We start from the raw sequence: 18,056 nt of genomic DNA on the forward strand, positions 1-18,056 counted from the left end.
GTTTTCTTACTGTACCGAAAATGAACCGAACCGTGACCTCTAAACCGAGGTACGTACCGAATCGAAATTTTTGTGTACCGTTACACCCCTAGTATATAAATTTATATATATATATATATATATATATATATATATATATATATGTGTTTTATTTTGAAGTATCAGTTATAACTATTGTATTTTATACATAAGTTGCTGTAGTTTGAGAAATAATTCTCATTTATTTAGAAATGTATTCCAGACCGAAAGCAGACTTTTAATGTGAAAAGGCAGCGAAGTGTCCAGTGTGTTAACGTAACACAAGAATGTTATTTTGCTACACAATAGCATAAAGGACTTACCTAGGAGGCTACATTAACAAAACAAGTTGACCCGGAAAGAACTGGACAAAGTCTCTGGGCAGAGGGAAGTCCGGGCTCCTGCTTTGGCTGCAGCCCCCGCAACTCCACTTGGGAGAAGACGGGTGGAAGCCCAGAAGTTGGCCAAGGTCCTGCCTGACCAGGGACGGCATCTTTTCATGCTGACCATTCAAAATCCAGCAGCTTCCGGAAAAGGGAGCTGATTTGTGCGTTCATGTTGCCGGCGCGTCTTTTCTGGGACTTTGCACCTTTTTCTGGGTTGATGCCCAAGAAGCACCTGTACACAATAATCCAGAGCAACAGATTCATATTTCGACACTTTTGGACATAACATTTCTTCCTTTAAAGGGGAACATTATCACAATTTCAAAAGGGTTAAAAACAATAAAAATCAGTTCCCAGTGGCTTGTTGTATTTTTTGAAGTTTTTTTCAAAATTTTACCGGTCACAATTTTACACTTACAATTAGTGCACCAACCAAAAAAACCTCCCTTTTTCATGACAAAGAAAAATAAATAAATAAATAAATAAGGACCATAAAAATAGCAACGAGCAAAATCAGAGCCAGGAATATCTCTTAAGCAGCTAAAACAATAATATATATTAAATAATAATACATTAAAATAACAAAAATGAAGGCAAATTGAGCCACAATAACTTAACAGCACCATAGGCTCAGTAGGCATTGATTGATTGATTGAAACTTGTATTAGTAGATTGCACAGTACAGTACATATTCCCTACAATTGACCACTAAATGGTAACACCCCAATAAGTTTTTCAACGTTTATCAATTACTTAATAAATGACCAAGTCGAGGTGATCTACCTCATATATACATATATACAAAAATTTATATATACAGTATATAATTTATATTTAGTTATTTTGCCGTTTTTGTTGACATGTTAAAGGTGTTTTAATGAATATACATGCATGTTTAACATATAGATTCCTATATTTCATGAAGACAAGAATATAAGTTGGTGTATTACCTGATTCTGATGACTTGCATTGATTGGAATCAGACAGTATAGTGCTGATAACGTCCACGTTTTCTAATGGAGGAGAAAAAAAGTTCCTCCTTTCTGTCTAATACCACATGAAAGTCGTTGGTTTTTGGCATCTTATATGTCAAGCTTCCATATTCGTTTTTATACACTTTACAAGAAATACATGGGCGGCAAACTCCGTAGCTTGCTGGCTTGTTAGTGGTGGCTTTCGGAGACTCTTATTTTGTTAGCGCAGGCGCGATGGAGCGGCACTTTTATTGTGAAGACAGGAACTGTGCAATCAGTCTTTAGGCTTTTGACAGGAAGTACGGTTGAAATAAAAAGTGTCTTTTTTCCTTTACACTTTAGATTAATTGATTGAAACTTTTATTAGTAGATTGCACAGTACAGTACATATTCTATCATAGTTTACCAAGACAGGTTCGCAATTAAATATGTCATTGGGGCCCGAAATTTGTCTGTATGAAGTACAAGGGTAGCTGAGTAGTTCAAGCAGCTATCTACAAATCAAAGGGGTCTGGGTTCAAATCCCACCCAGGTCCATTGGTAACTATGAAAGCTCCAGCGGCAAGAGTAAATATTTTATCTCATTGTTTACTGAGACAGATTCGCAAATAAATATGTCATTTGGGCCCAAAATCTATTCCTAAGACATCAAAGGATAGCTGAATGGTTAAAGCAGCTAACTCACAATCCAAGAGTGCAAGGATCAAATCCCTGCCAGGTTCACCGGTAACTATGAAAACTTCAGCAGCAAGAGTAAATGTTTTATATTATAGCTCACTGAGACAGGTTCGCGAATAAATATGTCATTGGGGCCCGAAATCTTGTCTAAAGAAGACCGGGGATAGCTGAATGGTTAAAGCTCCTAACTCCCATTCAAAGGGCACTGGGTTCAAATCCCAGGCAAGTTGATCGGTAACTAGGAAAGCTATTGTTTTGTATCATAGTTTACTGAGACAGGTTATCAATTGAATATTTCATTGGGGCCCGAAATCTGTCCTTAAGAAGACCAAGAATAGCTGAATGGTTAAACAGCTAGCTTCCAATCAAAAGGTCCTGGGTTCAATCCCAGTCAGGTCGATCGGCTTGCCAAGCCAAAGAGGGGGAACGCCGGAAAATGTGGGGGTGCATCACCTCCCCCACGCTAAGTGGTAGCTGGTTAATTAATTTATAGTTAAAAAGGTAAGTATGGGTAATAATAATAATAAATAGTCTATAGTCCAAAAGTCTAAGGGTAATTTCGGGGGTTAGCTCCTCCTGAGGCTAAAGTTGGTAAGTGTACCATCGGTAATTCCTGGCTGGAATGGGTGGGAATAGGAACATGAATAATTAATCAGTGTGAGTGTTGACCAATCAGCTCTCCTCGGTCTGACCAACAATTAGTTAATAATAAAAAAAAACAACACAATTGGAATGATTGAAGAGAGAAAAACTTCTAATTGGATAATGAAAAACAAAAGAAAAATAAAAGGGTGGACGAATCCTCCTGACTAGCTGCAATTGAATAATAAAAAAATATAAATGATGAATAATTGGATGATGAAAAAAAGATAAACCATAATTTTAATAAATGATATGCAATTAACTTTTCTTAATAGTGTTTTTAATATTATCCATCCTTCTTTTTATTCATCCAATCTTTTTTTTTCTTTTTCATTATCCAATTGAAATTTTTTCTCTCTTCAATTATTCGTATTTGTTGTACTTATTTTTTTTTATTAACTAATTGACTATTTGTTGGTAAGACCGAGGAGAGCTGATTGGTCAACACTCACACTGATTAATTATTCATGTTCCTATTCCCACCCCTTTAGCCTCAGCACTCAGGAGGAGCTAACCCCCGAGGTTACCCTTAGACGTTTGGACTATTTGTCATTATTTTTACCCATACTTTTTAACTATAGGTTAGTTAACCAGCTACCACTTAGCTTTACTTTGTGTGGGGGAGGTGATGCACCCCCACATTTTCCGGCGTTCCCTCTCTTTGGCTTGGCAAGACTGATCGACCTGACTGGGATTGAACCCAGGACCCTTTGATTGGGAGCTAGCTGTTTAACCATTCAGCTATTCTTGGGGACAGATTTCGGGCCCCAATGACATATTCAATTGATAACCTGTCTCAGTAAACCATGATACAAAACAATAGCTTTCCTAGTTACCGATCAACTTGCCTGGGATTTGAACCCAGTGCCCTTTGATTGAGAGTCAGGAGCTTTAACTATTCAGCTATCCCTGGTCTTCTTTAGACAAGATTTCAGGCCCCAATGACATATTTAATCGCGAACCTGTCTCAGTGAGCTATAATATAAAACATTTACTCTTGCTGCTGGAGTTTTCATAGTTACCAGTGAACCTGGCAGGGATTTGATCCTTGCACTCTTGGATTGTGAGCTAGCTACTGTAACCACTCAGCTATCCTTAGTCTTCTTAGAGCAAGATTTCGGGCCCCAATGACATATTTAATTGAGCACCTGTCTCACTACTGAAAAATAAACCCTGAGTCCTTACTGAGATTTGAACCCAGTTCGCCTTGCTTGATGGTCAACAGTGTTAACCACTCAGCTGTCCTGGGTCTTATTAGGCTGTGAATTCGGGGCCCTAATGACAAATGTAATCAAGGACTTCTTTCTCTCTCATCTTACCAAAACTAATGGAGAGGAAGTACTAGCAGACATTCCATGCAGTGTAGACCGACATAAATCCCACCCAGAGTTAAATTGCTCTCACTACTGATGTTTGGACAAGTGTAGCCTACCTTGGCAATACATGCCACTACATTGGAGACTCCAATATGAAGTCAATCTCCCTTACCACCATGCCACTAGAGGAAAGACATTCAGCATCCAACATTGTAGAATGGTTGGAATAGGTAGTAGCCAGGTTTGAAATTCCCCTAAGCAAAATTATTGCTATTGTGCAGGACAATGGTGCACTTTATAAAAAAAACAAAAACATTTTTGTAATACTTGTCTTGTTTTATTTGGCAAGTGGAAAGGACATGGTGCCAGTATGCTGTTTTTTTAAATAAAGTATTGGAAATGTTAGAAATGTAGTTTGTCTCGTCTTGGGGACGGCGTGGCGCAGTTGGGAGAGTGGCTGTGCTAGCAACCGGAGGGTTCCTGGTTCAATCCCCACCTTCTACCAACCTCCTCACGTCTGTTGTGTCCTTGGGCAAGACACTTCACCCTTGCTCCTGATGGTTCGTGGTTAGGGCCTTGCACGGCAGCTCCCGCCATCAGTGTGTGAATGGGTAAATGTGGAAGTAGTGTCAAAGCGCTTTGAGTACCTTGAAGGTAGAAAAGCGCTATACAAGTATAACCCATTTACTATTTATCTGATTATTAATCGATTAATCAAAGTAATAATCCACAGATTAATCAATTATCAAATTAATCGTTAGTTGCAGCCCCAAAAAAAATAAATAAATAAATAAATATATATATATATATATATATATATATATATATATATGTGTGTGTGTGTATACAGAGGTGGGTAGGGTAGCCAGAGATTGTACTCAAGTAAGAGTACTGATACTTTAGAGATTTATTACTCAAGTAAAAGTAAGGAGTAGTCATCCAAATATTTACTTGAGTAAAAGTAAAAAGTATGTTGTGAAAAAACTACTCAAGTACTGAGTAACTGATGAGTAACCTGTTTGTTTAATAATTACGGCAACAAATAATGCACAAAAACATAAAAATGGCAATGAGCAAATTCGTAGCCAGGAATATCTCTTAAGCAACTAAAAAAATAATATATATTAAATAATGATACATTAAAATAAAAAAAATTAAGACAAATTGAGCCACAATAACTTAACAGCACAATAGGCTCAATAGGCATTCACTGATTGATTGATTGAAACTTGTATTAGTAGATTGCACAGTACAGTACATATTCCCTACAATTGACCACTAAATGGTAACACCCCAATAAGTTTTTCAACGTTAATCAATTACTTAATAAATGCCCAAGTCTAGGTGATCTACCTCATATATATATATACATATATATATATATATATATATATACATATATATACATACATTTATATATACAGTATATAATTTATATTTAGTTATTTTGCCGTTTTTGTTGACATGTTAAAGGTGTTTTAATGAATATACATGCATGTCTAACATATAGATTCCTATCTTTCATGAAGACAAGAATATAAGTTGGAGTATTACCTGATTCTGATGACTTGCATTGATTGGAATCAGACAGTATAGTGCTGATAATGTCCACGTTTTCAAATGGAGGAGAAAAAAAGTTCCTCTTTCCTGTCTAATACCACAAGAAAGTCGTTGGTTTTTGGCATCTTATTTGTCCAGCTTCCATATTCGTTTTTATACACTTTACAAGAAATACATTGGCGGCAAACTCCGTAGCTTGCTAGCTTGTTTGCGCTGGCTTTCGGAGACTCTTATTTTGTTAGCGCAGGCGCGATGGAGCGCCGCTTTTATTGTGAAGACAGGAACTGTGCGATCAGTCTTTAGGCTTTTGACGGGAAGTACGGTTGAAATAAAAAGTGTCTTTTTTCCTTTACACTTTTCATTGATTGATTGAAACTTTTATTAGTAGATTGCACAGTACAGTACATATTCTGCACAATTGACCACTAAATGGTAACACCCCAATAACTTTTTCAACTTTTTTAGGTCGGATTCGACGTGTGACGGTCACGTGACCGCCTGGCTCTGTTTGATTGGTCCAACGTCACCAGTGACTGCATTTGATTGGTGAAACGCAGGCATGCGTAGTTCCTACTTTGAATGCCTGTCTGACAAAACCAAAACAAACAAAGCGTGCTTTAACAGATCGATAAAAAAAAGTAGCGAGTAGCCAGCTGATTGTAGATAAATGGAGCGGAGTAAAAGTAGCATTTCTTCTCCATAAATATACTCAAGTAAAAGTATGTTGCATAAAAACTACTCTTAGAAGTACAATTTATCCCAAAAGTTACTCAAGTAGATGTAACGGAGTAAATGTAGCGCGTTACTACCCACCTCTGGATGTAACAAAGATGCGCCGTCATGCCAGTTAAAAAAGGGGTGGAACCTGTACTTTTCAAACAGAGTATAGTACTGTTTTTGATTCATTAGTACCGCAATACTATACTAGTACCGGTATACCGTACAACCATAGTATAACATCATTTTGTGTCTCGCTGGCAGCCATTTTGTCCCTGCGCGTATTGAAAAGATAGGAGGAAGCGGGCTTCATACCGCAGCAAGTTTTTAATTATGATAGGACCGGACCTAAACAAACTTTTTTGAAGTTTTTGATCATCACTTGAGGGGACCACCCTTTTTACAGGTTGTGGAGGCATAAAAAAAAAAAAAAAGATGTAAAATGGCCACTGCCCAGTTAGCTCATATTGGTCTTTAAATCTCCGGATTGATGATGTAATGTGCTGATCATTCTTACTGGGGACCTTAGGGAAAAAAAGTTAATATGGTTAAATTTTGCATAATTCACACAAATTTGTACGCGACTGAGGACCATTAAAAAAAAAAAGTTCAAATTAAATATGAAATGATCCAAACTAACCAGTAAACAAGTTTTATGGGTCAAAGCTTAAAAATCACTTAGGCATCTTCAGAATGGATCAGACTATCATTTAAAAGGTTTCCCTTTATTTTCCTGTTTTTTTGTCCCCATAACGTTAGAGGTCCTCTAAAGGAGGGGTCACCATCGCGGTGGCCGCGGGCACCAGGTAGACCGTAAGGACCAGATGAGTCGCCCGCTGGCCGGTTCTAAAAATAGCTCAAATAGCAGCACTTACCAGTGAGCTGCCTCTATTTTTGAAATTTTAATTATTTGCTAGCAAGCTGGTCTCGCTTTGCTCGACATTTTTAATTCTAAGAGAGACAAAACTCAAATAGAATTTGAAAATCCAAGAAATATTTTAAAGACTTGGTCTTCACTTTTTTAAATAAATTCATTAATTTTTTTACTTTGCTTCTTATAACTTTTAGAAAGACAATTGTGGAGAAAAAAATACAACCTTAAAATTGATTTTAGGATTTTTAAACACTCACCTTTTAAATTCCTTCCTCTTCTCTCCTGACATTTTAAATCAATGTTCAAGTAAATATTTTTTTTTTATTGTGAAGAATAATAAATACATTTTAATTTAATTCTTCATTTTAGCTTCTGTTTTTTCAACAAAGAATATTTGTGAAATATTTCTTCAAACTAATTAATGATTAAAATTCAAAAAAATTATTCTGGCAAATCTAGAAAATCTGTAGAATCAAATTTAAATGTTATTTCAAAGTCTTTTGAATTTCTTGTAAAATTTTTGTTCTGGAAAATCTAGAAGAAATAATGATTTGTCTTTGTTAGAAATATAGCTTGGTCCAATTTGTTATATATTCTAACAAAGTGCAGATTGGATTTTAACATATTTAAAACATATCATCAAAATTCTCAAATTAATCTTTATCAGGAAAAATTACTAATGATGTTCCATAAATTATTTTTTAAATTTTTTCAGAAAGATTCTAATTAGCTAGTTTTTCTCTTCTTTTTTTCGGTTGTATTTTGAATTTTAAAGAGTCGAAATTGAAGATAAACTGTTTCAAAATTTAATTTTCATTATTTTCGTGTTTTCTCATCTTTTAAACCGTTCAATTAAGTGTTTTTTTTCTTCATAATTTATTCTCTACCTAAAACCTTCAATAAGAGGAAAAAAAATGTACGACGGAATGACAGACAGAAATACCCATTTTTTAAAATATATATAGATTTATTTATTAAAGGTAAATTGAGCAAATTGGCTATTTCTTGCAATTTATTTAAGTGTGTATCAAACTGGTAGCCCTTCGCATTAATCAGTACCCAAGAAGTAGCTCTTGGTTTAAAAAAGCTTGGTGACCCCTGCCCTGAAGGCATACTTGCCAACCCTCCCAATTTTCCCGGGAGACTCCCGAATTTCAGTGCCCCTCCCGAAAATTTCCCGGGGCAACCATTCTCCTGAATTTCTCCCGATTTCCACCTGAAAAACAATATTGGGGGCGTGCTTTAAAGGCACTGCCTTTATCGGCTCTACAATCTGAAGTCACGTCCGCTTTTCCTCCATACAAACAGCAAGCCAGCCCAGTCACATAATATATACGGCTTTTACACACACACACACACACACACACACACACACACACACACACACACACACACACACACACACACACACACACACACACACACACACACACACACACACACACACACACACACACACACACACACACACACACACACACACACACACACACACACACAAGGCATCAAGAATGCAAGGCATACTTGATCAACAGCGATACAGGTCACACAGAGTGGCCGTATAAACAATTTTAACACTCTTACAAATATGCGCCACACTTTGAACCAACAACAAACAAGAATAACAAACACATTTTGGGAGAACATCCGCACCGTAACACAACATAAACACAACAGAGCAAATACCCAGAACCCATTACAGCACTAACTCTTCCGGGAGGCTCCAATATACCCCCCCGCTACCACCAGCCAACCCCCCCCTCCCAATTAAATAAGTATTGCCAGAACACACACACACACACACACACACACACACACACACACACATAGCAATACTCCTTAATTAACCGAGCGCTAACGTAGAGGAACTACTTTTAGGAGCGCCGCAATGACAGAGAGCTAACTCTGTTACAAACCCCGTTTCCATATGAGTTGGGAAATTGTGTTAGATGTAAATATAAACGGAATACAATGATTTGCAAATCCTTTTCAACCCGTATTCAGTTGAATATGCTACAAAGACAACATATTTGATGTTCATTTTTTTTTGCAAATCATTAACTTTAGAATTTGATGCCAGCAACACATGACAAAGAAGTTGGGAAAGGTGGCAATAAATACTGATCAAGTTGAGGAATGCTCATCAAACACTTATTTGGAACATCCCGCAGGTGTGCAGGCTAATTGGGAACAGGTGGGTGCCATAATTGGGTGTAAAAGCAGCTTCCCAAAAAATGCTCAGTCTTTCACAAGAAAGGATGGGGTGAGGTCCACCCCTTTGTCCACAACTGCGTGAGCAAATAGTCAAACAGTTTTAGAACAACGTTTCTCAAAGTGCAATTGCAAGAAATTTAGGGATATCAACAACTATGGTGCATAATATCATCAAAAGGTTCAGAGAATGTGGAGAAATCACTCCACGTAAACAGCATGGCCGGAAACCAACATTGAATGACCCTGACTTTCGATCCCTCAGACGGCACTGTATCAAAAACAGACATCAATATCTAAAAGGAAATCACCACATGGGCTTAGGAACACTTTAGAAAACCACTGTCACTAAATACAGTTCGCCGCTACATCTGTAAGTGCAAGTTAAAGCTCTACTATGCAAAGCGAAAGCCATTTATCAACAACATCCAGAAACGCCGCCTGCTTCTCTGGGCCCGAGATCATCTAAGATGGACTCATGCAAAGTGGAAAAGTGTTCTGTGGTCTGACGAGTCCACATTTCAAATTTTTGGGGGAAATATTCAACATTGTGTCATCCAGACCAAAGGGGAAGCGAACCATCCAGACTGTTATCGACGCAAAGTTCAAAAGCCAGCATCTGTGATGGTATGGGGGTGCATTAGTGCCCAAGGCAGGGGTTACTTACACATCTGTGAAGGCACCATTAATGCTGAAAGGTACATACAGGTTTTGGAACAACATATGCTGGCATCTAAGCGCCGTCTTGTTCATGGACGCCCCTGCTTATTTCAGCAAGATAATGCAAAGCCACATTCAGCACGTGTTACAACAGCGTGGTTTCGTAAAAAAAGAGTGCGGGTACTTTCCTGGCCCGCCTGCAGTCCAGACCTGTGTCCCATGGAAAATGTGTGGCGCATTATGAAGCGTAAAATACGACAGCGGAGACTGTTGAACGACTGAAGCTCTACATAAAACAAGAATGGGAAAGAATTCCACATTCAAAGCTTCAACAATTAGTTTCCTCAGTTCCCAAACGTTTATTGAGTGTTGTTAACAGAAAAGGTGATGTAACACAGTGGTGAACATGCCCTTTCCCAACTACTTTGGCACGTGTTGCAGCCATGAAATTCTAATTATTATTTGCGAAAAAAAAAAAAGTTTATAATTTTGAACATCAATTATGTTGTATTTGTAGTGCATTCAACTGAATATGGGTTGAAAAGGATTTGCAAATCATTGTATTCCGTTTATATTTACATCTAACACAATTTCCCAACTCATGTGGAAACAGGGTTTGTAGGTCGCTATGTTGACATATTAAGCTGAGCCTCTGAGTTGGTTAAATTAATTCTAGATTTTAAATTATGCCTCTCACCTGGATAGTAGAAGGTAATGGACATGAAATGAGAAGTTGGGTCAACTTTGACAACCAAAAATATGCTCATATTTGGCCACTTTTTTTTTTTTATACCTGTGTTAGCGTTATCATTATTCATCTAAACAGGAATATATAAACATCCCATCAGGCTGCATGTCAGTGAGAGCAGACATTGTACAGTAAGTGATTGTTTTATTTCGTTGACGGTTTGATAGCACTTAGCAATACGGCTACTTGCAGCATCTGTTTCTTATTCAGTTTTGAAAACTTGTACATCGTCTTCCTTATGTTCAGACCCAAAAATATGTTTCTGGATCATCATCTGTCCCAAAGTAATACCTGTTGTCTCTCATGAAGTCTGCCATGATTAGTGAGCTAAATACGTCAATATTACACGTTATTATGTGTAATATTGACGTATTTAGCTTAGTGCTACTACATTGAGTGCTACACTAAGTGCTGCTACATTACATTTATATTTAAAGCATATATATAAAGGCGGAATTAATCGTACCCAGCTACCTCGATTGTTAGCTGACTTTTACTTGCTTTTATTTACAAGTTATAATGCAAAAATAATCATGTTTTCGTCTTACATGAGCATTGTGAATTATAAGCAACAATCCCCTTTAAGTGTTCGCTGTGACAGATTTTCAGCACCGGGAAGGAAATATACGCTAATATTGTTTGAAATTCGTGGTGTGGGACATGACAACAGTAACCAAGGGGGCGTGGCTTGGCGTCCATACCTTTGGATGAATTCCAGGGTGCACGAGCCGTCCACGGGGTACTCCAAGTTGAAGATGTAGTAGCTGGCAAAGACCGAAGCGAGCCCGTGAAGGAAGTTGGAGTGCGGGCCCATCACCACTCGACGGTCAACGCAGAGCATCCAAGCCGACGGGTTCAGAACGTCCCCTGCAAAGGACACATTGGTCAGCATCTTTTAGGAGCCGGAAGGGAACATGAAGAATTACTTCCACAACATTAAAAATGTGCCTGTGTGAAAACATGGATCAATCACAACCAAACGAAAATCAGCAGCAAAGGAGAAAGTGAGAATGTTGTACCGGGGGCCCAAGCACGGTGGGGCCCCTGGGCTTCTCTAAAGTTGGATTATTTTTTTTGTCATTTAAATATGCTAATTATTTAAAAAAAAGAATGACATTTATAGTAAGATAACACAAATATATGCTTGAATAAAGTCACAAATGTTTAAAATACAAACGTCGTAAGGTCATCAAAGTTCACCTTTCAGGCTTTACACAGCATTTTTGGACAAGGAGGAGGTGATATAAGAAAGGTAAAATATATATATATATTATATATATTTGTGGCAGCATAGGAGAACGTTTTGTACACGTTTCACTTTTGCATCTCATGGCACATACTGTAACTGTGGTGTGTTCAAGGACCTTTGATTAAAGTTAGAAATTTTAAAAGGAAAAAAATATATATATCTATTTGTGGCAGCATGAGAGAAAGTTTTGTACACGTTTCACTCTTGCATCTCATGGCACATAACTGTGGTGCATTCAAGGACTTTTGATTAAAGTTAAAAACTTTAAAAGATTAAATAATAGATCTATTTGCGGCATCGTAGGAGAAAGTTTTGTACACGTTTCACTTTTGCATTTCATTGAACACAACTGTGGTGCGTTCAAGTACCTTTGATTAAAGTTAAGACATTTTGAAAAGTAAAAAAATATATAAATCTATTTGTGGAAGCATAGGAGAAAGTTTTGTACACGTTTCACTTTTGCATCTAATGGCACGTGACATAACTTAGGTGCGTTCAAGGACCTTTGATTAGAGTTAAAAACTTTAAAAGGTAAAAAAATAGAAATCTATTTGTGGCAGCAAAGGACAAAGTTTTGTACATGTTTCACTTTTGCATCTGATGGCACATAACTGTGGTGCATTCAAAGACCCTTGATTAAAGTTAGAAACTTTAAAATTAAAAAAATATAAATCTATTTGTGGCAGAATAGGAGAAAGTTTTGTACACGTTTCACTTTTGCATCTCATGGCACATACTGTAACTGTGGTGTGTTCAAGGACCTTTGATTAAAGTTAGAAACTTTAAAAGGTAAAAAATATATATATCTATTTGTGGCAGCATAAGAGAAAGTTTTGTACATGTTTCACTTTTGCATTTCATTGAACACAACTGTGGTGCGTTCAAGTACCTTTGATTAAAGTTAAGACATTTTGAAAAGTAAAAAATATATAAATCTATTTGTGGAAGCATAGGAGAAAGTTTTGTACACGTTTCACTTTTGCATCTAATGGCACGTGACATAACTTAGGTGCGTTCAAGGACCTTTGATTAGAGTTAAAAACTTTAAAAGGTAAAAAAATAGAAATCTATTTGTGGCAGCAAAGGACAAAGTTTTGTACATGTTTCACTTTTGCATCTGATGGCACATAACTGTGGTGCATTCAAAGACCCTTGATTAAAGTTAGAAACTTTAAAATTAAAAAAATATAAATCTATTTGTGGCAGAATAGGAGAAAGTTTTGTACACGTTTCACTTTTGCATCTCATGGCACATACTGTAACTGTGGTGTGTTCAAGGACCTTTGATTAAAGTTAGAAACTTTAAAAGGTAAAAAATATATATATATCTATTTGTGGCAGCATAAGAGAAAGTTTTGTACACGTTTCACTTTTGCATCTCATTGCACACAACTGTGGTGCGTTCAAGGAACTTTGATTAAAGTTAAGAAATTTTGAAAAGTAAAAAAATATATAAATCTATTTGTTGAAGCATAGGAGAAAGTTTTGTACATGTTTCACTTTTGCATCTCATGGCACGTGACATAACTGTGGTGCATTCAAGGACCTTTGATTAGAGTTAGAAACTTTAAAAGGTAAAAAAATAGAAATCTATTTGTGGCAGCAAAGGACAAAGTTTTGTACATGTTTCACTTTTACATCTGATGGCACATAACTGTGGTGCATTCAAAGACCCTTGATTAAAGTTAGAAACTTTAAAATTAAAAAAATATAAATCTATTTGTGGCAGAATAGGAGAAAGTTTTATACACGTTTCACTTTTGCATCTCATGGCACATACTGTAACTGTGGTGTGTTCAAGGACCTTTGATTAAAGTTAGAAACTTTAAAAGGTAAAAAATATATATATCTATTTGTGGCAGCATAAGAGAACGTTTTGTACACGTTTCACTTTTGCATCTCATTGCACACAACTGTGGTGCGTTCAAGGACCTTTGATTAAAGTTAAGAAATTTTGAAAAGTAAAAAAGTATATAAATCTATTTGTGGAAGCATAGGAGAAAGTTTTGTACATGTTTCACTTTTGCATCTCATGGCACGTGACATAACTGAGGTGCGTTCAAGGACCTTTGATTAAAGTTAGAAACTTTAAAAGGCAAAAAATATATAAATATATCTCTTAGAACATAGGAGAAAGTTTTGTACACGTTTCACTTTTGCATCTCATGGCACGTGACATAACTGAGGTGCGTTCAAGGACCTTTGATTAGAGTTAGAAACTTTAAAAGGTAAAAAAATAGAAATCTATTTGTGGCAGCATAGGAGAAAATGTTGTACATGTTTCACTTTTGCATCTCATGGCACATAACTGAGGTGCGTTCAAGGACCTTTGATTAGAGTTAGAAACTTTAAAAGGTAAAACAATAGAAATCTCTTTGTGGCATCATAGGAGAAAATTTTGTACACGTTTCACTTTTGCATCTCATTGCACACAACTGTGGTGCGTGCAAGGACCTTTGATTAAAGTTAAGACATTTTGAAAAGTAAAAAAATATATAAATCTATTTGTGGAAGCATAGGAGAAAGTTTTGTACATGTTTCACTTTTGCATCTCATGGCACATAACCGTGGTGTGTTCAAGGACTTTTGATTAAAGTTAGAAACTTTAAAAGTTAAAAAAATATAAATCTTTGTGGCAGAATAGAAGAAAGTTTTTCACACATTTTTCACTCTTGCATCTCATGGCACATACCTATGGTGCATTCAAGGACCTTTGAATAAAGTTAGAAACTTTAAAAGGTAAAAAATATATTAATCTATTTGTGGCAGCATAGGAGAAAGTTTTGTACACGTTTCACTCTTGCATCTCACGGCACATACCTATGGTACATTCAAGGACCTTTGAATAAAGTTAGAAACTTTAAAAGGTAAAAAATATATTTATCTATTTGTGGCAGCATAGGAGAAAGTTTTGTACACGTTTCACTTTTGCATCTCATGGCACATAACTGAGGTGCGTTCAAGGACCTTTGATTAGAGTTAGAAAAACTTTAAAAGGTAAAAAAATAGAAATCTATTTGTGGCAGCATAGGAGAACGTTGTGTACACGTTTCACTTTTGCATCTCATTGCACATACCTGTGGTGCGTTCAAGGACCTTTGAATAAAGTTAGAAACTTTAAAAGGTAAAAAATATATAAATCTATTTGTGGCAGCATAGGAGAAAGTTGTGTACACGTTCACTTTTGCATCTCATGGCACATAACTGTGGTGCGTTCAAGGACCTTTGATTAAAGTTAGAAACTTTAAAAAGTAAAAAAAGATAAATCTATTTGTGGCAGCATAGGAGAAAGTTTTGTACATGTTTCACTTTTGCATCTCATGGCACATAACTGTGGTGCATTCACGGACCTTTGATTAAAGTTAGAAACTTTAAAAGGTAAAAAATATATAAATCTATTTGTGGCAGCATAGGAGAAAGTTTTGTACACGTTTCACTTTTGCATCTCATGGAACATAACTGAGGTGCGTTCAAGGACCTTTGATTAGAGTTAGAAACTTTAAAAGGTAAAAAATAGAAATATATTTGTGGCAGCAGAGGACAAAGTTTTGTACATGTTTCACTTTTGCAACTCATGGCACATAACTCTGGTGCATTCAAAGACCTTTGATTAAAGTTAGAAACTTTAAAAAGTAAAAAAAGATAAATCTATTTGTGGCAGCATAGGAGAGAGTTGTGTACACGTTTCACTTTTAAATCTCATGGCACATACCTGTGGTGCGTTTAAGGAACTTTGATTTGAGTTAGAAACTTTAAAAGGTAAAAAATATATAAATCTATTTGTGGCAGCATAGGAGAAAGTTTTGTACACGTTTCACTCTTGCATCTCACGGCACATACCTATGGTGCATTCAAGGACCTTTGAATAAAGTTAGAAACTTTAAAAGGTAAAAAATATATTTATCTATTTGTGGCAGCATAGGAGAAAGTTTTGTACACGTTTCACTTTTAAATCTCATGGCACATACCTGTGGTGCGTTTAAGGAACTTTGATTTGAGTTAGAAACTTTAAAAGGTAAAAAAATAGAAATATATTTGTGGCAGCAAAGGACAAAGTTTTGTACATGTTTCACTTTTGCATCTCATGGCACATTTGTGCATTCAAAGACCTTTGATGAAAGTTAGAAACTTTAAAAGTAAAAAAATATAAATCTATTTGTGGCAGAATAGGAGAAAGTTTGCACACATTTCACTTTTGCATCTCATGGCACATACCTGTGGTGCGTTCAAGGACCTTTGATTAAAGTTAGAAACTGGAAAATACAACTTTCAAGGAGGGTTTCACCTTTTTTTATGGAATTTTGCCAATCATTCACAATCCTTATGTAAGATAAAAACATGTTTTTCTTTTGTGTGCAGTCTAAATAGTAAAAAAAGGCTTGTGTTAGAAGGCTAACAACGAAGCAGGTTCGAGTACTCTTTTACGTCTATCCCCAAAAAACATCTAAAAACTGCCAACAATACTTCATTGTTGTTATAAGCGCTAACACAGAGGAACTACTTTTATTAGCATATATATCTATATCTATATATATATATATATATATATATATGCACACATATACATATTTATACATATACATAGATATATATTTACAAACATATATACATATACATACATAAATACACACATATATACATATAAATACATAAATACACACATATATATATATATATATATATATATATATATATATATATATATATATAAAATGGTGTTGTATAACAATCGATACCAAAAGGAAACAACATAAAAATCCAGAGAGTACCTTGGACTACCAAGCAAGGTGTGCTTGGTAGCTCCACCATAGCCTGCACATCAGCAGCTGTGGTGCACATCTGCAAAGTGGAAGCACACAACAGCAAAGATCAACATAGTTAACTTGGGGCCATAGGAACATGCAGCAGATACCTGCTAATAAAATGGTAGTGTAAATTCCGGACTGTAAGCCGCGTCTTTTTTCCTACGTTCTGTACCCAGCGGCTCATAAAACACCGCAGCTAATTTTTTTTTTTTTTTTTTTGGTTGACGGCCATAATGCAAATATTAAAAAAAAATGTTTTGCCTACGAGGGTAAAAGTGAAAATGTGCCAACGCAGCAATTTTATGCTTGAAACACAAATAGTCAAAAAGTCCCTGTATTTCGTACCAATAACAATCATAGACAGCAACTAGTCAGCCTTGCGAAGATGCCATCAATGACTGAGTGAGCGTTAAGGGTGATACCGATACTGATCCGATATCAGCAGGAATTCTTCATACTTACATTTTTCCGCAGCGTGGAAAGTTAGAAAACGTTTTATCCATTAAATTGAATAAATCAGAGAACTGTTGTGTAGCTGCTAGCTCCTAACAGCCGAGCATGTGAATCTTTTGCAAAGAACTTGACTAAAATAGAAGAAATTGATATTGGACCGTGATGTTTAAACGGTCAGTATGAATATGTCTTACATTTGGAAGACACCCTTTGGCGGGCCAAATCAAACGATTCGAAGGGCCCCCGGTGTAGAGCTTTCAACCAAATTACAATTACTGTCCATTCTTCTAAGCCATCCATAGCGGTTCTACTTGTACAGATTCTTGAATCACCACACCGAGCGACGTTTGTAAGTTTTACAATATAACTAAAACAAGTCTTACTTACTAAACCGTCCAGTGTGTGATGTCTGTAGGAGTGTTTTCATGCACATTTGTACGTGCAACCGCGCTAGCGTCGTTAGTATTAGCTGATATGCTAAGACATTTACAAGTGTCCGTGTTAGTATTATTAACTGACAATGGCATTCTTGTTGTGTTGTTTCAATTTCGTAAATTCACCAAAACGTCACCGTGGAGTTATTGGGTCTGTTTAGCTGATTGGAGGGCTAGCTTGTGTTTCTTAGTTAGAACATTAACTATCTTGTCTTTGCAGTCTATTCAATTGAATATAAGTTGAAACAGATTGGCAAATCATTGTATTCTGTTTTCATTTACACAACGTGCCAACTTCAACGGTTTTGGGTTTTGTAAGATAGTCATTTTA

At 36.2% G+C, this 18,056-nt stretch overlaps 1 protein-coding gene across 2 annotated transcripts in view; it reads right to left on the reverse strand.

The window, feature by feature from the left end:
- Positions 1-241: 241 nt before the first annotated feature.
- si:dkey-15h8.17 (uncharacterized protein LOC100034454 homolog) overlaps positions 242-18,056 on the reverse strand; it is a 40,736-nt gene continuing 22,921 nt past the window's right edge. The window contains exons 7-9 of one of the 2 annotated variants that reach the window (XM_061891172.1): positions 16,803-16,872; positions 11,486-11,651; positions 242-636 (exon numbers count right to left, since the gene is read on the reverse strand). In XM_061891172.1, coding sequence (XP_061747156.1) covers positions 516-636; positions 11,486-11,651; positions 16,803-16,872 — 357 coding nt within the window. In that variant the 3' untranslated portion in view covers positions 242-515. Of the gene's footprint in view, positions 637-6,437; positions 6,816-11,485; positions 11,652-16,802; positions 16,873-18,056 lie in introns of those variants that run through there. The other variant, XM_061891173.1, reaches the window with a different exon arrangement.

The sequence above is a fragment of the Nerophis ophidion genome, linkage group LG28 (genome assembly GCF_033978795.1).
Source record: "Nerophis ophidion isolate RoL-2023_Sa linkage group LG28, RoL_Noph_v1.0, whole genome shotgun sequence".
NCBI classification, from domain to species: Eukaryota; Metazoa; Chordata; class Actinopteri; order Syngnathiformes; family Syngnathidae; genus Nerophis; species Nerophis ophidion.